Source organism: Daucus carota, chromosome 3 (genome assembly GCF_001625215.2).
Source record: "Daucus carota subsp. sativus chromosome 3, DH1 v3.0, whole genome shotgun sequence".
Taxonomy (NCBI): domain Eukaryota; kingdom Viridiplantae; phylum Streptophyta; class Magnoliopsida; order Apiales; family Apiaceae; genus Daucus; species Daucus carota.
This window is the reverse complement of record NC_030383.2, coordinates 36,474,415-36,501,779: the sequence shown is the minus strand read 5'-3', so window position 1 is coordinate 36,501,779 and position 27,365 is coordinate 36,474,415. Positions and strand designations below refer to the sequence as shown.

Sequence of the window (27,365 nt, the reverse complement as noted above, 5' to 3'; positions counted from 1 at the left end):
GCCGTCCCATATCCGAGTTTAGACTCGAAATGAAACTAACTATTACCAACTCTTCTTGCTCCGCTGTCCACTCATGTCGGGTAGGACCAATATAACGGCTCTTTCGTTTGCTGCTCATCTACACATAAACAAACAAGGTAGGAATAAACGCATGCACATCTATTCACATCTATCTATCAAAAAACACCTAAGTCAATAGAACACAATATAGTCAAACCAAGAAACAAGAAATACAACAAAAATATACAAACGTTGTAGACGAAACAGTAATATACAGAAATATAGACAAAACAAATACTAACTTACAGGTGGAGTAGTGAAATTATCACCAACACTCTCTACTCTCCAACTCCAAACCCGCTTTCTTTTGGACTCGTTACTTTTCAACTCCAAACCCACTTTCTTCTCGGTATTGGATTCATTACTTTCAATTGGGGATACCCTTCTTTTAACACACATTGAAATCCTCTTTCTGCAATTAAACCTCCTCATCGATTTGATTTGATGGTTTACCACTGTAATCGATAGTGGAGTAATTACAAATTTCTACCCCTCGAAACAAAATTAATGGTTTCTCTCTCTCTCTATTTGCCAACCGTAGCCCTCAAAACTCAAACCCTCGAAATCTGCCAGCTTTGCTTTTCTTTATCAGTCAAATACAGATGAAGTACTCTGCGATAAATGAAGCAGTTGGAATGAATAAGTTGATTTGGGAAGGTGGAAGAAATTATGAAATGAATTGAATAAGCAGTTAGAAGCAGTGTTCTAAAACTCGGAATACTTACCGCCTACTTTTGTACTAATCGGTTAATTATGCGTTTTTTAGTATAACAGTCGTCTAGGCGTCACTTAAGCGGAAATTAAGCGGGTCAAACACGATTAATTGGTGTTGACCTTTTAAAAAATTTAAAAACTTTATTTTTCTATTTTCTTTCTTTGACTATCGGCTAGTATGCATTGTTAATTTATTTAAGTTGTCAAAATTTAAGTTTGTAAGTAAATATATGTATAAAAATTGTAGAATCAACAATTTATAAATATATAATTAATTAATAAATAAATATGTATATATTTACAATCCGCTTAATGACCTGCTTCGAAATCCGCTTAAGCGCCCGCTTAACCGATAGAAGGTCGTGTCACCGCTTAGACCCGCTTACCGCTTTTTAGAACAGTGGTTAGAATCTCTCTCCTTTTTACTAGTATCAGAGCATCTCCAACCGAATCTTAACCCACTCTTCAAATATAAAATAAAAAATTGACTCAACTTAACGTGCATTCATCTCCAACAATACTTTTTATATCCACTCTCCAATAATACTTTTTACCTCCTTGCCTGCCTTGAGAACGTTATGTCTTGATTCTTCGAATTGATCAGAATTGTCTTTTGCTTTGCCTAATTTAACAACACTCCGTCTGAATGATTGTATTTTACCCCAAAGGGTATGTGATCTCCCAGCTTTATTAAGTCTACATCTGAAATATGCTAGGCTTCCTGAGAATATGAGTGACTTGTTCTCTGCTCTTGTCAATCTAAAACATCTCACATTAATTTCAATGCGGGAGTCCACGCCACGAGATCATTTCATGTCTTGTCCTCAATTGCTGAACCTAAATATTAGGGCCGCCTACATAAGCTTCTGCTGCATCCATGCCACGAGATCATTTCATATCTTGTCCTCAATTGTTGAACCTAAATATTAGGGCCGCCTACATAATCGTGGTTAATTAGGACCTTTGCCACTCTAAAATAAAACCGAGACACATAACAATGAAAACCAAAGTGCTATTGTCTTCAATCTTTTTCATTGCAGATTTAGTGGTCAGCGGGTACTTAAAAATCGAATAAAATGAATCATTTAAAAGATAATTGTCAAAATTGTACAGATAATTACAATAATTATCCAATAAAGGATAAATACAAACTAAAATGTACTTATCTCGAATTTTAAAAATATTTTCAACTCTTACTCAAAATAAAAAAAATAAAAAATCGGTTCCTTGTGCTTTATACCTTGTGCTGCATTACATGATGTTTTTTACTTCCCACTGGTGATAATTGTTGTTCGAAGCAATTGGATGTCCAACTCGAAGCAATTTATGAGTAAAATAATGATATTTGCACAGCATTATTCACAAAATAATAAGTTTTGCAATTTTTTATGTAATATATTACTTGCAGAACATATATGGACTAGTCATCATATATATTGAATTTGAGGAGAATTTATTATACGTTAAATTTGATTTGTTAAACTTAATTGTTATTCAATATCGTGATTTCAATCTTAACGAATAATTTTTTTATCATTTGTTTAATGAATAATAGTGTATTATAATAGTATTCTTTTTATATTCTTTTAGATGGTGATTATATAAGACAAGTCCTAAAAGATCGTGATATAAAATCAGTATAAAAAAATATATAAAAGATTTATCTCATTATCAATGCATATTCAAGTTGTATAAGTAAATTTTATGATATCATTATCAATGCATATTCAAGTTGTATAAGTAAATTTTATGATATTATAATATTTTTTTACAATTTTTTTAAATAGTCTATATTTAAAATTTTGAAAAGAAATTAAAAGGCTGTCGCGAAGCACGGCTTAGTCAACTAGTAATTATATAAGACAAGTCCATAAATTTATATAGAATGAAATAATTTATAAAAGACAACTTTTATATAGAAGTAAATAATTATGTAAGACAAATCTCTAATTTTTAGAAAAAAAATTACATAAGTCAAGACAAGTATTATAAAGGAATAAAAATATCATATAAGACAATTTTTTTTATAATTATGTTGGCGGTTACAAGTTGCTGGGCACAACATGACTCCAGCTAATAATTTAAAATACGACTCCTCCTACAGGACATAGTACTGACTAGTGACTCATACTACTTGCATATTAATTGACCTCAAGGGTGAAAGTTTGGAAACCACAGCCCAAATTAAATCTCCCGCCCAAATTGTGACAACTACCTCCCTGTTGAATTTCCCTTGACCTCAAGGGTGAAAGTTTGGAAATTTACGGATCAGCTCCTCACACAATTCCCATGAAGCTTCTTCCGGAGCACCATCCTTCCACTTCCCTAAAACCATTGTTGCTGGACGGTTTCCCTTCTTGACTAATTTCCTCTCAAGAACCTTTTCCTCTACAGTTTCCTCCTCCCATCTTGGTGGTGTAGTCTGCACTAGTTTCTTAACTCCAATCTTTTTTTTAGTTGCGACACATGAAATGTGTGATGAATTTTAGCTCCTGGTGGTAACTCAAGCTTAAAAGCCACCTTTCCAATTTTCTGCACAATTTTGTAGGGACTATAATACTTAGCTGAGAGCTTCTGATTACCTTTCTTGGACACTGTAGTTTGCCTATAAGGCTGGAGTTTTTCTTGAGCTTTGATGAGGTTTTCCTTTAATAATTTCTGCACCTCTACTCTGTTCCTCTGCACCTCTACTCTGTTCCTTATAAAGTTGTCAACTGCTTCAATCGTGGTGGCTGGGGACTGATAATTGATAGCCGGTGGAACCTTGCTGTACAGAGCTTTATAGGGGCACATTCCTATAGCAGTACGAAAAGTGGTGTTATACCACCACTCTGCCATTGGCACCAATTCTTTGGCTTTTGACCACTGAGACATCTCAAATACATTTCGATGCATCATAGCGATTGCAGGAAATGCAACTGCATTGCCAATCTGTGTGTACCTGAAACACAATGAATCATAAATATAGTAATCTTAGAAGTGATCTATATGGGAGGAAAAGATGTAATCTTTACGGTTGGCTAGTCATTGAAAGTTTGCATGGGGACTTTTAAGGGCTTACGAAATCAGAGCGCAAGTTATATAAATGCATAAGAAGATGGCATGTTCATTGAATATCCATACCCTTTTCAGCAGCCTTTTCCATGTCTCTACATGACCACAGCTTGATGTGACGATCATATGAAACTGTGGCCATCTGCAGCAACAGCAACATAAACATGACATATTAGCACTGAATGAAGTGCAGATGGAAGAGAAGCTTCAAGAAAATAATAGAAATGATCTACACAGAAATTTTAGTTAAAGCAAAACTTCTTATACTTCTATACGATCTATGTACAAAAAGTGTATTTCAATTAAATGCACTCATTACTGCTTGTTCATAAATGAGAAAAACTGCTGCTATACCAGTATTGTTAATGGGTTAAAAAGTAACATCAGTAGCATGCACTGTGTGCCCTTTGCTCGTATTATTTTATTATGATACATTTTTGTGATCTACAAAATAGTATCTGATTTTTATTTAATTTATTCCTAGTGCTTTTAAATGGAATTGCAAAGAGAGCATGTCTCAGGTGACACATCACTATAAATTTCAGTAATTATTCATAGTGTCACCAAACATAGTGACACATCACTATAAATTAAACATTCGATAAGATTTTTTGGATCGAATGACTCATCACTAGTTATTATTTCAAAATAAGCATGACAAGTTGAGATCTTGGACAACAATATAAATTTTAAATGTAATTTTAGGGAAGTTTTCGAACCGGATCGTGAGTATGTCACCATATAAGTTTCAGTCTACGATTTATGCACTCACGTTCTATGCTTGTAGCAATAAGTGGTTCACCCATTCAGATTCCAATGCTTGAATCCTAAAGAACGAAGCTGTGGTATTGAACGTAAATTATATTCTTGAATCAATTTTTTTGTAATATTTCTTTGGTTGTATGCATAATTTTACAATAAAACTATGATCAAACGCATTGATTCTTTGAAAGAGTAATTACGCACGTGTTCTATAGGGTGAAAAATGAGTGTGCTGATGTAGCTTATGATGTGCCGAACGGTGATTAATTTTTCCCCCGATCCCCATCCCGAACGGGGAACGGGTATCCATGCAGGGAATCGGGAAATTAATTTTATTTTATTTTAAAAGATAATTATATTTTAAATTACATTTTTTAATAAAATAATATAAATTTTAATCATATATAATATATTTTTTTAAATTTTATACCATATTTTGAGTGTTAATTTTAATTAATATTAATTTATAATAATATAAATAAAGGACAAAAATAAAATTAGAACAATAAAATGATATTATATTTAAAATTTTAGATTAATAAAAATGAATTAAAAATTTAAATTTCATACATCCTGAGCAGTCCTACAAACAACTCTACTTCATCTGTCCCGCAAGCTAAAATATTTGTCAATTATAATTTAATCAAGTGGAAAGAGAAGTTCAAGAACCAACTTGTGTCAACTTGACAACCTTCTAGTTCTAGGTGAGCTAATTTCTATTCTTTTTATAAAATTGTAAACTAAAATTGTCCGATGTTAGACTCTAGTCAAATCTATAAATATCTTATTTTGATTACCATAAACATTGATGGCTATTGACAGAGACTCTACAGTGTACTAATACATTGCATATTTTGCGCAGCATATAAAAACTATACAGAGCAAACTATACATAAATATGAAAGTGATTCTATTAATAAGTAATCTACTGAACAATGAAATAATAATTCGGTGCAATGGGAAACACTACTGATGAGGAAACACTACCTTTTTTGAATATGTGAAAATGACATTGAGTGTGAACTTTGGGAGGAAATAATTAAAAAAATCGAAGAACCAACTTACCTTCAGCGAGAAGTCAGTAATGTCTAACAACAGCAGCCTAGCTCCAAAATAATGAGCTAACGCCTTTGCAAGCATTTGTTGGTAAAGTTCTACAAAATCAGACAAAGGTAGCCTGGTGAGAATATTCTAGTGTACGACAACACATAAAAATTTATGAGGAGACCAACCTGCTGGTCCTGAGAGCAAGATAGTTCGACTTGCTGGAGCAAGGTTCCGTGTGTGCTTTGCAAATTAGAAATTCTTTAGATAAACAAATGCAGCACTTGTTAGCAAGACCCTTGTCTGCTCACTGTTGTAATGTCAAGAAATGTCTAATTAGCATGATGAATTACAATACAAAAGCAATTTCTAACTATACTCTGGTAGTAAGGGAGATATTGACAATTAGAATGAGACCTCGATATTAATATCCGAATAAGCTAGTACAGAAGGATAATATCAAGTTACCAACACAACAAAAAGCTTAAAATACAAAAAATTTTAAGAATACCTGAGATAATAGGGAAATTTATCGAAAGTGACTTTGCTATCTCTGCAATAAACTATGAGATTAAGCATCTCCTCCTCCATAGCTTGGGGTGTAACCGCGTTCGAAGCGGAATTAGCACCACCAGTCCATTTGCTCACAATATGTCCCGAAGCCAATACAATCCTGACTCCTATTACCACCCCCAAAGCTGACATCAAAATGTGCTTCTGCTCCATCTATATACTCTACAAATTTTTCCAGCAAGCCAGCAATGTACAATGTACAACAGGTAGATCGGACAGCAACAAAAGTACTTGCACTGGGTTCAGTATTAATTTTTCCTCAACCTGCAAAACAATTTATGAGATTCTTGTTCTAAATCACATCAAAAATCAATTGTGCGGTCGACAGATTCATCTTGCATACATATAGAGAATTGAATTGAGATGAAATTATTGGCTGAAAATTCAGTCTGTATAACCTGGCCATGGATTTGTTTTCTCTCTGTCAATGAGGCTATACTCGAGTAAGCAGGAAGGAAGTGGTTGATGAATCAAGCTCGTGCACATCTGCCTTAATAAGTTCCCTATAGATAAGTTTTTTACGCAGAAGTGACAGATACATGTCGAATCACAATATACCTGCAGACTATCATACAAGATGAATAGATATTAAACAAAAGAAATTACAGAATACAAAAGAATCATAAGAATTCAGAATATTCTCACAGCTGTATTCCTCCAAATTTCTTTTTTGAAAGTCTGAAAGTCTTATCAGAATACAGAATTTACAGGTTGCATGGTTTGGCATTCTACACAATTATATATGTGGAGAGTTACCTTGTTTTAATATCATTTAAAACAACTATAGAAACCGTAGTTGCAGTTTCAATTATCCGGTCAGGAGGCTTTTTATGATCAAGCTTTCCAAACATAGCGGCCTTGTTTTCTTGCTCATCTGAGGAGGTCCAGAATTAATTGAGCGAGTATATTTGAAGCCAGGAGCATAGCGTCCTTTGCTAGCAACTTCTGCCCACAAAATAAACACACTGAATTAAGAAAACTATGAGATTTAATTATTATTATTTTTTAAATAGAGAAATGACAGAATATGATATATAAGGTCTGTGTTGATCAAATTCATCCAAATATATCAATTTTTTATATGATATAACAGCTTAATATACTCTACTGCCTATACACGACATTCGCAATGCATCTAGTTCATCTCCATTTGCACATTTGCAGTATATTAATGAATTAGGCTTCTATATTGGAAAGGCTAGCAACAGTAATATAAGTTTAGTGTGTAGTAGAATCAAACTATATGAATCTTTTTGTTTTTTAAAAGATTCACTAATAATTGAAAACAAACAAAATAGGAATACATTTCGAAAAAAGATTGGGACTCGGAAAGCGGTGAAACTTCATCAAGTGTATCTGGATTCTGGAATCTCTCTCCAAGCTTCCACCAGCAAAATCATAGCCTCTCACTACTTTCACCTACAACACTTACAATGTGGAGGACTGGAGGTACCACATTTGCCAAGGTGATTTATTGGGCAAAGCCAAGCTCGCCAACAAACAATGCATCAGTGACATGTAGACCTTCTATCAAAGCCAATAGATACAGAGATTAAAAAAAATATTTATTGTTGTATTACATGAAACATGTAACATGTTATATAACAAAATAGTATCAAAAATTACCGCAGCCCCAGTCCCATTTCCCCTTCCTGTTCGTTTTCTGACATAATACAAAGTTTACATTAGCTTAGCTTAGCATAAGTGTTTATGTTAATCTTATAATTGCATATATTTCGTGTGTTTTGACTTTAGTTAAGATAGATTATACCTAAAAAAACTAATCAAAAATCTAAACTCGCTGAGTTTGATTTAGCTTAGCTTAGATTAATATGTTTCACTATTTTAGGAATTTGACCAAAATCTTCAATTGAGATAGATTATATTTTAAAAACCAAAAAAAAATTATCTATACTCTCTAGTATGTTGTGTACTCTCTCTTTGTCTCTGGATTTTAGCAATTATACACGTACATATATATAAAATCATGCAAATGTTAAGTAGCAAATGTTAGGAAGCAGGGACACTTACTCCTCTCATTATTCGACATTCTGCTAATCATCTTCCCCCCCCCCCCCACATTTGCAATCAATCTCCTGGATAATACACATATTATCGAAATAAACTTAAAACACACATAAACATCAATAATTCATCCAAGTTAAAAAAAATATCGAGTCGATAAACTAACCATTATCGTATCCCACAAAACAAAAACCTACATATACACAGAAAATACAATCAATATTAGGCTTCTACTTGAAAAAAAAGTTATGTTGCTTCATAAAACCACATTACCAAGCAGAATGCAAGTAAAATAATTTGAAACTAGAGAAATCACAAATCCAATTAAAATAATTACTCCTATACTTCTACACATTACTTAAACCAGAACAAAAGTACCACTATTACAACTAAATCTCAAAACCAAACATCACTTGATAATCCGTGGTTTTTCCAAGCCACATAACACAATATAAATTAATAACAGAGAATTGTCAGATGAAGCCACAAAAGACATCTTACACGAACAGAATATGACTACATACTAAATGTAAAACACCAAATTGTCATGACTCTATTTCTTTAGAGTGGGGCACGTGCGTGCATTGTGTCCTTCGGTTTTGTTACAGATGTTGCATGTGCGTTGACCCTTAGCTTGAACTAAAATCTCCCGACTACTTTTCAAGCGTGTGCCACAACCTTTATTTCTGCTACGGTTTGGATTTTTAACTCATTCCTCTTTGACTGGGATGGGGCCAATAAAAGCATCAACCCGATTTGCCTGACTCTGCACGTCGGCATCTTCCAATCCTTTCTGAAATGTGGAATCCAAATCTCGCAAATTGGACCTAACCATATCTATCTTGTCCTCGTCTTCACCAGCCATATCCAAACAGTGTTGAAATTCAAAACATGCTCTAGTACGTTTGTGTTTAATCCGCTCGGCCTTGTCACAATTTGGTGGAGTTTCAATTGAGCCAAGTGAAGAGTGATTTTTTAATGCATCTTTTGTCCATCTAGCTTTAACATACTTGCGCGGGATTGACTGAATGCCGCAATGCTGTAATGCAGCAAAGGCATGACAACACAAATAGCCATACCGGTTGTAATATTTACAACTACAGTCGACGTCATGGTTGTTTTGGCACACAGATACCTGACAAATAATAGAATTAAAGTTGCATATTGGGCGAAACTTAATGTATGGACTTTGGTTAAAAGTATAGGCACCTTAAATAGTTGACCTTTGGCCAAGTCATCTTTGCATGTAAAGTACCGCATCTCATCGGTTCGGGACATTTCAGGCATGGTAGTATGAAAACAAGCATTTCTAATTTCTTCCCTCACACGGTAGTAGAGAGCCAAGGTATAAACTTGGGCAGCATATTTTTCAATATGTAATGGAGTTTCCATCCTTGGTGTTTTGCCGGAATTTCTGTCATCTTCTATTGTACGAAGCCTTTGTTTGTCCATAGCACTTTCAAAACTTGAAAAAAACTCAACAAGGGTGTCACCACGCTCATGAAAATGCTGGAAAAATGAATAAGAACTTTCAGACCTGGAAGTGGTCCTTAACAATCCAGCCATTTCAATGTCGTAAAAGTATGCAGGTATCCAACTTATACGCTTCCTAAACATGTCAGCCAGCCATTTGTTGTCCTGCAATTCATATTCTGATATAACCGCGGCCCATCCTTCCTCAAATTGTATAGGTGAAGAATTTTCTGAATAAATCACTGACTTCAATTTGCCCATAAAAACTTTATCAGTAGCACGTTTCGGACCAATCTGTATGAAAAATGAGTTTACCAATTGTAAGCATTTGAAGCAATATTTCGGATGGCTTAACTAGAAAATATGAATTAATTGTACTGGAAAATCAAACCTGAGCTGGTAGTTTATTCATGATATGCCACATGCATAATCTGTGTTTTGTTTCAGTCCAATTAACTTGAATTGCCTTTTTTATTGCAGGACATTGATCTGTTATCACACATGTTGGTGCACGGCCCATTGCATGTTTAAAGGTATTAATCAACCATTTAAAATTCTTGTAATCCTCTTTTGCAATCAAAGATGCCCCAAAAGTTACGTTCTTCCAATGATTATCAACCCCGGTGAAGGGACGAAAACCATATTATATCTTGCATACAAAAAAATATACAATTCCTTTAGTTTTGCAATAAGCATATAAACTGCAGGACATATTTAATGAAAGATGTGAACAAGTACTTACTTGTTAGTGTGGAACGTAGGATCAAAGGACACAATGTCACCAAAAATCTCATAATTAGCTTGCCCTATTGCATCCGTCCAAAAAAGGCCAGTAAGATGTCACCCACGATCCATCTTGTAGTCAAACAAAGCCTTATTATCTTCTGACTTCATTCTCGTTTTGAACTTGTCTTATCATACAAGCATTGTGCTCACCAATTCCAAGATTAACATCACGTGCAAAATTTTTGAAATCTGAGCAAGTAGCACCAACATTCTCGTAAGAGCCAACCATCTCTTTGGCTAAATTATAAGCTCTTGTTGCGTCGATCTTTCCACGAGAGCAATCCATAATAAAATTTAGATGACTTTTAGAGACGTTACGATTACATCGCAAAAACATACTTTCAGCCCCGACTGCTAGATGATGGTTATGCTCCTCCACAAAACTCATGACAACAAAACCCCGTTGCCCTGCGGCTTTAAGCACAATGCGAGCTTCACATAAGCATCTACGAGACGTTGTTCTCCTATCTTGCGAACTCTCGACAACCATATCATCTTTAGACTTTAGTTTGCCCGGAGTAGGATTGCCACCACAATTACACTGCATGACTTTGGAAACGACATTACCCCTTCTGTCAGATTTTTGACCAGACTTACGAACATCAAACCCACCTTGCCTCCCATATTCCCGATAAAAAAGAAATGCATCTTCTAGAGTTGGAAAATGCTGGTTCGTTCAAGGTTTATAAATTTCGTCACAAGATGGAGTATATATTTTAGCACCACTAGGCGAGATGAAAACTTTTGCAGCAGACACTTTAGGATATTCACGTTCAACATCTATATTGATCTCCTCTTCAACATCCTCATCACTTTCAGAAGTTTCAGAATCGGAATCTCTGTATAAATGTTCTGAATCTGAACTCTCGATATGGGAGACACCTTGAGCACCTATCCATGAAAAAAAAGATTTCATTACACCTTACAACAGCAGCATTGAAGCACATGAGCAAAACTTAAAATGCGAAATCAACATTATAACGCAGCACATAATCACATGTGCAGAACACAATGAATGACAGCCAAGAACATGTGCAGGACGAAAAACCCACCATTACTTTGTATAGATGATACGCCAGAAGACAAATACATTACCCATAAAAACGTCCTGCATATATATGTTGTGCACAAAAGACGATGCAGTACAGGACTTCAAATGAACACAAGATGCAGTAAAAATCCTACAAATACTTACTTGCTTCGGCCTTGTTATTAGACATTATACACTTTACACAGATTGATCACAGTATTAAACCTATTGCCTCCCGAGTATAAAAGAACAAAAACTCAGAAAATGAAAAAGAAAAATGTTTCGTAGGTGCATGACACTTCTTCTAGTACATCTCCTAGAAACACTCTGCGGCAGTTGCAACTTCCTGATAACCTACGCACGCAACATCTGTTCAAAAACGCACATGTGGTTTTCAAAAAAAATAAAAAATTGAGAAATAAAAGATTAATCCAGAAAATATAACAACCATTGGATGAAACACAAGATGGAAGGCCCAGATTGGGACTCCAAGGACTCCAAAAATTATAGGACTCCATATAACTTTCTTTTATATATATATATATATATATATATATGAGGAAAGTTCTATGGAGACCGCTATTTCATCGGAGACCTCGAAGACCACGTATGTTCTGCAATCAAAACACTATAAAATACATGATTTTGTAAAATATGTTCTACAAATATCATGTATTCATTAAAACTGTTGAAGATCATCTATGTTTAATAAGTAGATAATGTATGTTCTGCAAGTTGAACAAATGTTCAGCAAACTAAACATATTTTATAAAACAAAACATTTTGTAATGTTCCACATGTAAAACTTTTATGATATTCAAGATTTTAAATGAAATAATGATTTCGTAGAACATGATTTGTAAAACTATAAGTTTTGCAATGTTTTTATGAAATATTTTACTTGCAGAACATATGTGGTCTCCAGGTCTCCAGAAAAAATGTGGTCTCCATTGAACTTAACTCATATATATATATATATATATATATATATATATATATATATATATATATATATATAGGGTCCTACTCCAATACAAACTACTAAAATACAAACTAAATACAAACCAATGCGATTAAGTAGAATGGTAAGGTATTTGGGACCGGGGATGGACCCCGAGATGGGCCTAGACGGGGTCTAAGTGGGGCCTAGTAGGGTTGGGACGGGGCCTAGTGGGACCTTGGTGGGGCCAAGTTTTGGCTCTTAAGAATGTTTGGAGCCTGTCTAGGGCCTGTGCGGAGTCTTGGCGAAGCCCTAGCGGGCCCAGGATGGATTGAGTGGGGGTGAGGGTGGGCCCTAGGTGGGTGATGACATATAGGGGGTGGGTGATGACATATAGGGGGTGGGTGATGTCATTTAGGTATAGTTTCTCTAGGTTTGTATTTTAGTTTTTTATTTTAGTGGTTTGTATTTGAGCAATTGCCTATATATATATATATATATATATATATATATAGGAGTAAGATCCTGAGAGAACTCATACTATCAAGAGAACCGAGAGAACTCCAACATCTGCCGTTGATTAAGAATCTTAATATAATTGTATTCTGAAATAATATCTTTACAAAATCAATCAAATCTAATTGGGTTGGGGGTATTTCTGTACTATCAAAAATACAAGAAATCAATGATAATTTATTACCTTTTTTAATGAGATTTCTTGTTGTCTTAATTTTTTTTTAAAATTCTACAGTTGTGTATTACAGTAAGCAAATCAACGTAAAATCACCACTCCTTCATCTTCTTTTTCACATCAAAATATATACACGATGCAGAGTGAAGATGTGGACAACGCTTTTGATGATCACGTCAAAGGTAATTTGCATCAGTTTTTTTATGAATTTTTGTATCCTTCACACCAAGAACATCTGTATTCAGAACTACTATTCTATCTTTTCTTTTTTGGTTGTGTTTAATATAGTACTGGAGGACAACGATGAAACTATGGACGATCAATTAAAAACAATAGCTGATTTTATTTCGCGGTGTGATCCTTCGAAGAAACCATTTCTAAATCAGAGTTTCAAGGATTTGGATTCTGTGTATGAGTTCTATAAAGAATATGGAAGAGTTTGTGGTTTCGTTATCAGAAAATCAGATGGAAAAAAACGACCGATCAGGTAAGAAAGTGGTGGGTGGTGGTGTGGATGATAAGTGTAGTCCGTGGAAGAGTGTTGTTCATGTTTTTTGCTGGTTTGCTAAATCAGAATCTCCTCTAGTCTTCTCCTGCTTGCCGGCAAGGTCCTCTTCTTGAGGAAGAAAATAAAAAGAATCGTGGACTAGAACACCATTATTCTGTTTTTTCACCGATGTTCTAATACAAAGGATTAGAACACCATATCTCAGTTTAAAATTTTTATGTTATTCTGGAGATTCTAAATCAAGATATATACAAATGTAACTAGTTTTCGGTTAGAGGTGTCTCTTGTTCATGCTCTTTATGACTCGTTTGCTAACCAACATCTCCTCTGGCCTTCTTTTTCTTGCCGGTAAGGAATGAAAAGAATCTTGGACAAAACACCGATGTTCTACTTCTTCTTACCAATGTGTCTTGATGATGTTCTACTTCTTCTTACCAATGTGTCTTGATGAATTTCAAGAAGATATGACTGAATGGTTTTATAAACCTTGGTGACATCTTAACTGAGAACTGATTATTTCAAATCCCAAAGGATATGATAGGAGTGAAATAAATTGGTTGAACAAGATGGAGTAAATAATTGTCGCATGCTCGGTGCTGTAAAATCTATCTGAAACATCTAACAGAACTTTCAATTGAATCTTAATATAATAATTTAATATAATTGATTATATTAAATTTTATATTGTTGGTAGAACCTTTATTATAATCTTAATAAGATTTATAAAATTCTCTAATGTGTAGCAAAAAATTATTAAAAAATATTAAGATTCTATTAATATTAAGATACTATTAAATTTTTCACTAATAACATCAACTTTCTACCAATTTAATATAAATAATATATTTATCGTATATTAATTTCTATAATATGATTCCCTTACTATATCAATATTTTATAATAAAATATTATCAAGTGTTTTGTTAGTCGATCATCTATATAAACTAGAATTTTTTTTGTTAGGTATATAAACCAGAATTTAATTTCATAAATATGATTTTAGTGATACATTATTTAAGATTCTACTAATTGATGCATTCAATATCGATATAATGATAAACAAAAAACGCTTAATTTCTTTTAGTAAAATCATAAGTGAATTTTAATAAAATATTCTTTGTTATAAAATAATTAAGTTATATTAATGAAACAAAATTAAACATTTTGAAACATATTCAATATATTAAGATTCTATTAAAAGTTCTATTAAGATTTATGTATTAAGCTTTGTATAGAATGACGACCAAGATTTTTAATATATTTTTATTATGTATTAGAGATTTTTAATAATTTATTAAAATTGTTTTAAGGATTTTGCCAACAATATAAAATTTATTATAAGTTTTTTAATGTGTTTATGTTTATTTAACAAATACATTAAGATTCTATTAAAAATTTATTGATATTCTACTAAATTTCACATTAATTATATTAAGTATATATTAAATGTTTTACAAATAATATAAGATTTATATCATTATAATATTAGTTATATTTATTCTATTTTAATTTCTATTAAGATTCTATTAAGTGTTTCACAAATATTATTAGTATTATATTATTTTAATATTAAATATATTTATTTTAAATTAATTTTTATTATATGATTCCCTACTAACATTAAGATTTTATAAAAAACACTTATGTTGTGTTTGGTTGGGGTGAATGGAATGGAATGAGTATAAATAAAACAAAATTATAGAGTGGAGGAGGGAGGATTTTGAAAAAAATGAGTGAGTGCAAATTTTGTGTGATAAGATTTTGGGTTAAAAATAGGTATGATAAAGGAATGGAGCATTCCTTCATAAAATGGAGGGTTTGAGCTCTAGTTAAGGGTGATAGGAATGGAATGGTTAAGGGAATGAAATTATTAAACATTTAACTAAATTATTGTACAAATCTCATTCCATTCCCTCCATTTTCATTCACACCAACCAAACACAACATTAGGTTGTGTTCACTTCATGGAATCGAATGAGGGGAGAATGGAATGAAACTATATGAACAAGTTTTATGGAGATTGGAGAAAGTATGAGGTTTTCATGAAGAAGATGATAGGAAAAGATGATGAACAAATGGAATCAACATTCCTTTCAAAACATGTGAGTTGGATTTTTAGTTAAAATAGTTAGAATGAAATGATTGAACGAATGAAAATTATAAACAATTTCACTAGTCACTCACAATTTATAATACAAATTTCATTCCATTCTCCCCTCATTCCATTCCATGAAGTGAACACAACCTTATAATGTTCTTCGTAAGTCGTTCATATATATAATATGATTTTATTATATATTCTGTTTAAGATTTCGGTAAAACCTTAATTAAGATTCTACTAATTATTGCATTAAACTTTAGATCGAATGATAATAAAAAATACTTAATTTTTAATAATAAAAGACTTAAGGGAATTTTAATAAAATATTTTTATTAGAAAATAATTAATTAATATTAGTAAAACACATTTAAACACTTTGGATCATTTTTAATTTAAACATTTTATTTATCTGATGAAACACATTGGAACATCTAGTGAGAGCTTTAATAAATTATTCTTGTGAATTAGATATTTTTAATAATAATATTAAAATTATAATAAGGGTTTAATTAGTAATAAAGGAATTAATATAATTTTTTAAATTATGTGATTAAGTGTATTTTAATAAGTACATTAAGATTCTACTAAAAAATTTATTAGATGTTTCATTGTTTGGTTATATATTTTATAGTTTTGTTACATGATCTTTTCAAATAAAATTTAATTTAATTTAAAATTATTTAGTGATACATTAATGAAGATTATACTTACTGATGTATTAAACTTTCTGTATTAATAATCAAAATTTATAATATATTTGTACTGTGTATTAGATTCTAGTAAATTAAGATTCTAGTAAATTTTTTATTGATACTCTACTAAGAGTCACATTGATAGTATTAAGATTTTATTACGTGTTTCAGTAATAATTCTAATATTCTAATATTAAATATATATTTTATATTTTAATTTCTAAATATATTTTTGAAATATAAATGATAATGAAGATTCTACTATTCTAAAATGATTTAGTGGTATGATAATGAAGATTCTACGAATTGATGCATTAAAATTTCTATTTAATGAAAGATTTTAATGTAATTTATGTGTGTTACACATTTTTTAATAATTTTATTAATATTGTAATAAGGGTTCTATTAACAATATAAAATTTAATATAATTTTTTTAATTATATGATTAAGTTTATAATAAATACTTTAAGATTCTACTAAATTTTTTATTAAGTATTTCGTTAGTTGATCATATATATTATACGCATGTTTTATATATATTTTTAAATAATGTGGAATTTAATTTAAAATAATTTAAAAATCTTAAAGATCTACTTTAGAATACAACTATTCTCATATAAACAAAAATAATATGTGTATTAATTTACGTTTTTATGGATAGATTGAGGTGTGAGAAATACCAAAAATAGAAAATATGTTAAAAATACAAGATTTGGATTCCAGATTCTGTAATAATCTATTAATGGTATTATTTGATTGAGAGATAAAAAAATGCAAGATTCCATATTTAAAAGATTTGGAAATAATAACACTTTTCTTGTGTTCCAAAATGCCCTCGGTAAGTAGACTTTTCAAAATATGCTGATTGAATTAATAAAAGACAATGTATAAATATTATCCGAAAAATCAACGGCTCTAAAAAGATCTCTCGGTTCTCTTGATATTGATGATATTGAGGTTCTCCCTCGAACCTTACTTTTATATATATATATATATATATATATATATATATATATATATATGAGTTAAGTTCAATGGAGACCACATTTTTTCTGGAGACTTGGAGACCACATATGTTCTGCAAGTAAAATATTTCATAAAAATATTGCAAAACGTATAATTTTACAAATCATGTTCTCCGAAATCATTATTACATTTAAAATCTTGAATATCATATAAGTTTTACATGTAGAACATTACAAAATATTTTGTTCTATGAAATATGTTTAATTTGCAGAACATTTGTTCAACTTGCAAAACATGCATTATCTACTTATTAAACATTGATGATCTTCAACAATTTTAATGAATACATGATATTTGTAGAACATATTTTACAAAATAATGTATTTTACAGTGTTTTGATTGCAGAATATACGTGGTCTCCGAGGTCTCCGATAAAAATGCGGTCTCCATAGAACTTTCCTCTATATATATATATATATATATATATATATATATATATATATATATATATATATATATGGCATTGTTAATTGAAAATTCAATAAAGAATATGACACATACAAATAGCTTATATAACATGCCAACAATTTATATAATAAAATTTTAAAAAATAAGAACATGTCTTAAATATTAAAAATTACTATTAATAAAGAATGATCATGTAACTTACAAAAAGAATTCACCTATCAAAAACTAGATCAACAATTGATATATAACATAAAATTACCTGGATACAGAACACACATGTCTTATAAAAAATTAATTATTGTAAGGAGTACCAGACACATACCAGATCAGATGAATGAAAAAAATTAGCTAAAAGAAATATAAAAAAATATATGAGTGGACACTAGCAAACACCAAGCCTCAAAACATCAAGTTACCTAAAATCCTAGCCATACCTTCAGTTCTTTCACCTCGATACCCTCGCTATTAAACACCCTGCCAGTGAATATAAATGTAATTCAGTTGGATATATGTATATAGTTTTTAATTAGGACTCTAAGAGATTGTATGCCATTTAATTATGTTTCTCTGATACATCATCTATTTACCGAGACTATTCATAACTTCCTTTCCGTCCTTTTAGAAATTACCTCTTCACTTATCCACTTACCATAGTGCTATATACTTGTCTTAATGTAAACCTATTTTTTAAGTACATTGATATGCATGACTAAGTGCTTGTTTAGTATAATAACGGAAGTAATTTCCTATAGTGACTTTAACTTTCTATCTTTACTAAATTACAGGGAAGAGTAAAAAGTTGTTTGGTTGACATGTTGGATATTATAATTCCGGATTATTTCACTTTCTTCATATTGTTTGGTTGTACTTTACTTCCGATATAATATATTACTAATGACTATAATGTCCTTTATTATAAATTAATGATAAATGTTATTTATTTGATAAAAATAATGAACATACAGAATACACAGCAGGAATGGACTCAAAAGAAATGTTCTCTACTGAGTACTATCTTATGGATGTGCAATTGTTGCTTTATATGTTCAAATCTCATTTTTTTTTGTCCGGATCTACATACTCGTAGATGAGTTGTATCATAGATACAATAACTGTAACAAGGATTCCTTTCATCCAATAAAGTTTATCATCTAACCGAAAGATGCGTAAATATCTCCAGACGTTTAGATAATAAGACTTTAAAGTCTGATTAGGAAAACCCATAAAGTCCCTTTCCATGATTCAGAAAATCAAAACAAGTAAACAGAAACATAAGAATGATAAATTAATTGAGTAGAAAAAGTATATATAGTACGAGGAAAAATAAATCCAATTATAACATATAAATCTTGACAAACACATAACATCTTAATTAACAAAAAGTTATGAAAAAATATGAGATAACAATAAAAAAATTAAATGTCTAACCAAAGCGAGAACTTTGGTTAGACACACAAGTACTAAAATATTCATCAATCATTCTAAGCTTTTTTTTATGAGAACAATAATAACATAAACTAAAAATTTCATACTTTTGTCGGTAAATTAATCATTCTCGTTTTGATAAAAAATTATAATATAAATATATATTACTAATATTTATCCTCTAAATTGCAAAATACTGACATTAAATTATAAATATATTAAAATAAATGTACCATAAGTAGTACATATAAGCTCACTAGTAATATATATATATATATATATATATATATATATATATATATATATACATATACATACACACACACACACACACATACATATATATATATATATATATATATATATATATATATATATATATATATATATATATATATATATATATATATATATATATATATATGCCAACATTCCAAAGAGGGACTCCTTATATGGAGTGACATAGTGCGACACTATAAATAATCAATTTTATTAAAAATTTTGTTATAGAATACATATAAAACGTGATTCTAATATTGAATACTATAAAATAAATCTATTTTAAGTAATTTAACGCTTAAAATTTGATTAAAAAGGTATATTTTCGAAACTGATTCTACAACAGAATAATTATGGATGATTATTATTCTGTTATAGAATCATGTTGAGATATTGCATAATTTTAGATGATCTTTGGAATAAAAAAATTGTATAACTTTGTTTCCGGTTTAATAATCAAAATTTGCAATTATATTTCATAAAAAATATAATAGAATATATATTATGTATGTATTTATAATGGTGTGCTACGTAACTCCATATAAGAGGGTATGCTATGGAGTGATACCCTCTATATATATATATATATATATATATATATATATATAGGCTCATGATCAAATAGAAACCAATTTTAAAATAAAAACTAGAAACCAATATAAGTTAGTGATATTCTCAATACAATTTAGTGATATTATCTTTAGGATTTTGTGATCTGTGTTGCAGGAATTAGTGAAAATTTAATCTCCAGATATGTTCCAGCTTATAATCTCCAGATCTGTTCACGTTTTCGATTCAGATGGTGGTGATAGTGGTGGAGATGGTGGAGGTGAAGGTGTAGATTGAGGAAAGACGATTGTACCGGAGGTTTGGGCAGCTTGAAGTAGGTGGTTGGAGTGTTGCCGGAATAGTGGCGGCTCCGCGTTTGAAGTTGAGTCGAGGTGGAAAAAAAAAAGTATGAACGGGGCTGAAGGAGGTTGAAACAACGATTAAGAAGAGGCTGGTGAAGATGGAGGTGAAGGTTGTGTTGTTAGAGAAATAATGGAGGTGGAGGTGGAGATGAAGGTGGTGGTTATGGAGGAGGCGGGTGGCATAGAGGTGGTAGTGGTTATGAAGGAGTCGACGACGAAGGTGGTGGCAGTAGAGGTGGGGTTGGTGAAGAATCTGAAGTTGGAGGTGAGTTTGGTGAAGATGGAGGTGGAGATGGGGTTGTTTATAAATTTAGTGATATTTGCTTTAGGATTTAGTGATATTTCAGCTTGGTTTTTAGTTTCTAGGATAAGGAGGTTTCTATTGGAGTAAAACTCTCTCTCTCTCTCTATATATATATATATATATATATATATATATATATATATATATATATATATATATTGAGATTCCAGAGAAAACCCAACTATCCAAGAAATCGAGAAAACTCCATATAAATACATAGATGGTACAATCTTCCTTTTTTAATTTCAATCACAATATACCCCAATACAAGGAAATCTGTGGTAGAATCTGCATGTGATATTTAAATATCTTTCATTTATGGTATTTCCAAAATTCAATTTTTCAAGTAATTAATGTGAATTACTACTACAAATATCTTCTTAATATTACAATCTTCTTAAAGACTCGATTTCAAAATTTGAAAATTTGTATGATAAGAAGATTCTAATGAGTATATTGATTATTTACGAAATTCCATTATTTTTACTAATTAATAAGATTCTTTTAAAATCATGTTATTTTTCTTGTATAAATTATTCACCGTATAATATTATTTTAACTCATCTATTAATTTTAATATACAATATCTGTATATTTAATTTTTATTATTAAAAATAGAAAATTCTCTAAAACATTTTATTATTATTTATACATATAGAAGATTCTCTAAAATATTTTATTATTTCTAGTAATAAATATTTGTATCGTGCAAGATTCTTTTAGAATATTAATTTTTTTTATAAATTATTCACCCTATAATATTTAATTGACTCTTCAAATATTTTTAAATTAATAATATTTTGAAGAATTTTAAACTAATTAATATTATAGAATCCTAATTTAAAACGTATAATAATATTAAAAAGAACACTTCAAGAAACATTCAAATGTTAAAAATTATAGGTGAAACACTTAATAGAATCTTAATATTATTAATATATATTGAAGATTCTCTAAAATATTTTATTATTTCTAGTAATATATATATTTGTATCGTGCAAGATTCTTTTAGAATATTTAGGTTTCCTTGTATAAATTATTCACCCTATAATATTCTTTTGACTCTTCAAATATTTTTAAATTAATATTATTTTGAAAAATTTAAAACTAATTAATATTAAAGAATTCTAATTTAAAAATTATGACAATATTCAAAAGAACACTTCAAGAATCCTTCAAATGTTAAAAGTTATAGGTGAAACACTTAATACAATCTTAATATCGTTAATATATATAGAAGTTATTCTAAAATATTTTATTATTTTTAGTAATAAATACTTGTATCGTGCAAGATTCTTTTAGAATATTTAATTTTCCTTGTATAAATTATACACCCTACTATATTCTTTTGACTCTTCAAATATTTTTAAATTAATATTTTTTTTGAAGAATTTCAAACTAGTTAATATTAAAGTATTCTAATTTAAAAATTATAATAATATTTAAAAGAACACTTCAAGAATTCTTCAAATGTTAAAAATTACAGGTTAAACACTTAATAGAATCTTAATATTATTGATATACATAGAAGTTTCTTTAAAATATTTTATTAATATATATATAGAAGATTCTCTAGAATATATATACAAGATTCTCTAAGATATTTTATTATAAATATTATATGTTAAATGTAAAATGTGAAATAGTAGTTTTTAAATCTTTTCAAGATGAATCTTCAAAATTTGAAATTCAAATTGAATATACATTAAATGATTAAATGATTGATTGATTAATTAAGATAGTGAGAATCTATTTATAGATGGTATTAATGTTTGATTGATTTGGTTATATTTATATTACACACTTTACTAATTTGATTTTTAAATAATTTGATTTTAAACAACACTTTGTGGAATCTATAATATTAAACCAATATATATGAATATTTTAAGGAATCTTAATTTTATACTTCAAATCAATTTTGAGATTAACTATTTATAATTCATTTTAAAATATAATATTCTTCAAGAATCGGCATAAAAATACTTAGCGGAATCTAGTTATATTTTATTAATATGAATATAAATATTTAAAGGAATCTAATTAGATTTTATACATTTAAAAAATCAAAATCCATTGAGTGATTTTATACATTTAAAAATATGATGAAATTCCATTAAGTGTTTTTTTATTTTACTTGTACAATGAATTTGTTAACAATATATATGTAACTTGAAATAAAACTTAAATGTATACCCTTGTAATTTATAAAAAAGTTAAATTTTGTCAATTAAATTTGAAAGAACCAACTCACATCAAGTAACTAAGAAATTGTTTTACTCAAAGATTTTCTAAAATAATCTCTTGAAAACATATTGAATTCAAAGATATTTTAAAGAATTCTTAATAAAATCCAAAACTACGTTGTGTATGGGGTAAACTTCTTTTTAGGAGGTGGTTGATCATTTTACTAAAATTAAAATATACAAAAAAATTGAAATCCATGTTAACAAGTAAATCTGAAATTCTGAATTTTTAATAGAATCCGTCGCTATGTATGTAAAAAAAATATTTACTTGTTTTTTATATTTGAACCATGGAAGATTCTTTTAGAATATGTAAATTTTCTTGACAACTAGCAACAATAAAGTGTAATAACACTGCATCATATATTTTGGCAGAAGATCTCTTTAAATATGGAATTAATATGTAATTAATTTAATGTATTTCATGTTACAAAAAGATTCCATACATACTGGATTTGATTAATAGCATTAAATATCATAATTTAGAATACTATCAGATAGAATACGTATTGAATACAAGATCAACGGTGATCAAGACGGTTTCTTGGTTTTCTTGATAGTTTGGGTTTTTTTAGAATCTTACTCATATATATATATATATATATATATATATATATATATATATATATATATATGGAAGTGCTCAAATACAAACTAAGTTAGTGTACAAACTACAAACTCAATATAAGCCCTTGGATGAATCTAATCCAATGGCCCCGCAGGGGCAACCACACACCAGTTAATATACACCCCGTCACACATGATCTGCAGATTCCCCTCCGTTTTTAATTTGAATTTTCCCGTTAATCGGTGAACTTTTTTTGAAATCCGACTTCACTGTATTTTTGTTCATCTCGCAACGATCAATTTCCATACCATATGTGCTATATTTCGATTTGATTTAGAGACTTTTTAATTTTAGTTTGTAGTTTGTACGCTAAGGTGGTTTGTACCAGAGTAAGACCCTATATATATATATAATATGAAAATATTTGATATTTAGATTTATATATACACAAAAATTAAGATAGAGCTAACAAGCGATAAGTGCAATTTGATACAATGAATAATAATCTAAATAATTATCAATAAAATAATAATAATATACTAATATATACTAGTCATTAAATATGACCCCAAAATACCTCTTAAAGGTACAATCATGCCATCAATTATGACCCCCAAAATGGTACTTAGACTATTAAAAGTCACTAAACAATAAGAAAATTATATGATATTTTAATAATGGGAAATTCTTCATGGTACACTCGTGGAATTGGTTTTTCTCGATGGTACAATCACATTTTTGACTTCTATCTCTGGTAACCTTGTATTTATGGTTTCCCATATATAATACCCTCATGTTAAGTAAAATATAATAGAATTGATTTTTTTTTTTGTCATAAGACGGTTGTATTATACCAAGATTGAAAATTACAAAATCCGGATGGACAGAGTTTCCTTCATTCAAGAAGGTATATCATCTAACCGAAAGTATGTAAATACTCCGGAAACTTAGATAACATAGCCTTTCAAGTCAGAAGAGATAACCCACAAAAAAAGGCCTCGTTAAAACCCCTCAAGAGTAAAACCCCGTGGGAAAAAAACTCAAGGGGGGAAAAAGAGTGCCCTACTGTTAGGTCCAGATACGATTGTAGAAGGGGGGGGGGGTTGAATACAATCGTCACAAAATAATCGCGGCGGAATAATCTGATCGGAGTTTAACTTGTTAATCAGATTTTAATTAATTAATATTACAATGTTTTAAGTCGTTATATAATTAATAAGGTTCGTTTTAATGTCCACTAAAGTTCGTAGAATAAATTCGACAGGATGTATTCTAGTTTAGTGATTAAAACAACCGAGTGATCAAAGCACAGAAAACTGTGGATTTAATGAATAGCAAGTTTAGCACAACTTGAAAGCTTTACAATACTTTGAACAAGAACTAATGAAGAGGTTGAAGCCATATTTATAGGCAACACCTTGAACTTGTATGACAAACTTGGTATGACCATGCTACAAGGATCAGAATGATAATATGAGCTAATGTCATGCTTCAATTGAAATCAGTATGACAATAGGAGCTAATGTCATGCTACAAATGAATCAGTATGACAAACTGAAGCATTGACATACTATACAATTTTTGGTATGACAATTGAATATGACATAAGACTTGGTGGCTAAGTGTTGAGACGGTATGACAATCTCTAGTAATGTCATACCACTTGAACTCGGTATGACAATCAAGGAGATTGTCATGCCTTGTTCAATTCGGTATGACAAACTGAGTCATTGTCATGCCACCTGGAACGGTATGACAAACTGAAACATTGTCATGCCACTGATGAATGGAACCTTCCAGGTGCGGTATGACAATCTATATGATTGTCATACCGTGCCCAAAATCAATATAAATTGATTTTACTTTAATATAATTAATTCAATAATTATTCACTTAATTATATTAATCATATAAATTCATAAATTAAATTAATTCAAGTGTGAATCAATTTAATAAATAAATTACATAACTTATATAATTATTTTGAGATGTGAATAAATTAAAAGAATAATTATACAGAGCACAGTCTTCAGCAGCAGGTCTTCTGACATCCTTTAAAAGATCTGATTCTTTGTCTTGATTGAACGACCACCTATTGTTGATGCAGAATATTTAATTGGAGTAGCTGACACACAAATGTACTGTCTGGTTCATCTGTATCTAGCTGAATCAAATATTCTTTATCAAATAAACATTTGAGAAGTGGCTTGTTCATCGAGTCTTTGTCTTCGTAGTTCATCTTCATAAGTAGAAATAGTTTGGAATCTTCTGAATAAATAATGTATTAAAACTTTATATCTTCTGGACTTCTGGACGTGCTACAAAATATTATTTGAACACTGAGGCTTGAACATATTAATGAACTTCTATCAGTGGTGTGCAGCAGCATCCTAAAATTCTTCAGACATATGATTTTAATAAATCACTTGACGTTCTTCGTACGGATTCCTTCAATAGAGCTTGCTAATTTACTTTCTTTCTTATCAGAGTTGAGTTAATACTCTTAAATACAAATAGGCTTAACATATGCCTTTCAATCTCCCCCTATTTGTTTGTTAACATAACATGCAAATTATCGAGAGGATAACTCAACTAACTGATAAGACAAAGGATTAAACATGAATTGTAAATAGCAAAAAGTTTCTGGTATTTCATTAAACATTCACCAGAATTCAAACAAGTACATTAGATTACATAAGGATGTTCTTACGGAACATATATTACAAATTCCTTATCAAATCTAAAGATCAACTTCTCCTTCTTCGATATCTGAACTGTGAAGGACAGGAGTTGATGGTTCTTCTCTGGTTGGCACTTCTGATGTAGTGGACTGACCACGCTTCTTACGTTCCCGTGCCAGAGCCAGTTGATGTAGCACTTCCAAATCCATAGGGTCTTCGCGAAAGTCTGATGGCTGAGATTTTGTAACATTTTTCATCCTTCGAAAGTACTGAGCAACATTCTTTCGAGTGCAATGAGCAAGAATCACATCATCAGCATCAGACTTAGCTTTAGAAGCAAAGCCCTTGGGTCTTAAAAGAGTGGAGGCAAGAGCAAGTTGTTTAGCTGGATACTTTGGCAAGGCTTCTTCGTTGAGATAGACAGTGCTGAAGATCTCCTTGTGAACGAACTTAACACAGTAAGGATTCCTGACAACCTGAGGACTGTTGAATACAGCTTGTTCCAGTAGTTTGTCACGAAGGAGTTCATTCAGGTTGGAGCTTCGCCTAACCTTGTTTCGAAGCACCCAGAGCTCGGATACAGAGAATGATTTCAGAGATTCGACAGATAGTCTGAAAGAACCATTTCTCTGTGTATAGACAATTAGCTCCCATTGCTCTAGCAAATTGTTGACTCCCACAGTCACATAATTTAATTCCAAAGCAAAGGCATGCATAAAGACATCCTCGTCAGGGTTTACCTCTCTAAGATCATAGATCAGAGATAAGAACTTTTTGTCGTCGAAAGGCTCCCTTTGTGGTCCTTTAAAGATTCTTCTTGCAATGTCCCAGCTTTTTCCTTTTTTCCTCCTAATATCAAGATTCTTCTGCTTGATTGCAGCATCATAGATTTTCTGTTTCTCGATCTTGATTTGTTCTTCTGTGATCAACTTGTCCTCTAGAAGTTTTTGGAAATCACGAAGCTTACGCTTCCTAGCTTCATTTTCAGCTTTGAACTTCCGGACATTCTCCTCATGTTCTAGGTCAACAGGTTCTTCATCCTGAAACAAATAACCCTCATCAA

At 30.5% G+C, this 27,365-nt stretch overlaps 2 protein-coding genes across 2 annotated transcripts; one reads left to right on the top strand and one right to left on the bottom strand.

The window, feature by feature from the left end:
- Positions 1–8,941: 8,941 nt before the first annotated feature.
- Positions 8,942–11,711, bottom strand: LOC108212412 (protein FAR1-RELATED SEQUENCE 1-like). The gene is made up of 5 exons (XM_017384138.2): positions 11,687–11,711; positions 11,234–11,382; positions 10,595–11,158; positions 9,442–9,999; positions 8,942–9,271 (listed from the first exon to the last, which is right to left on the bottom strand). Exons 1-5 carry the CDS (start codon positions 11,709–11,711, stop codon positions 8,942–8,944), a joined length of 1,626 nt encoding a protein of 541 aa, XP_017239627.2.
- Positions 11,712–13,288: 1,577 nt separating this feature from the next.
- On the top strand, positions 13,289–20,839 carry LOC135151519 (glycine-rich RNA-binding protein 2-like). Its single transcript, XM_064090004.1, has 4 exons — positions 13,289–13,334; positions 13,441–13,639; positions 20,369–20,429; positions 20,627–20,839. Exons 1-4 carry the CDS (start codon positions 13,289–13,291, stop codon positions 20,837–20,839), a joined length of 519 nt encoding a protein of 172 aa, XP_063946074.1.
- Positions 20,840–27,365: the final 6,526 nt, after the last annotated feature.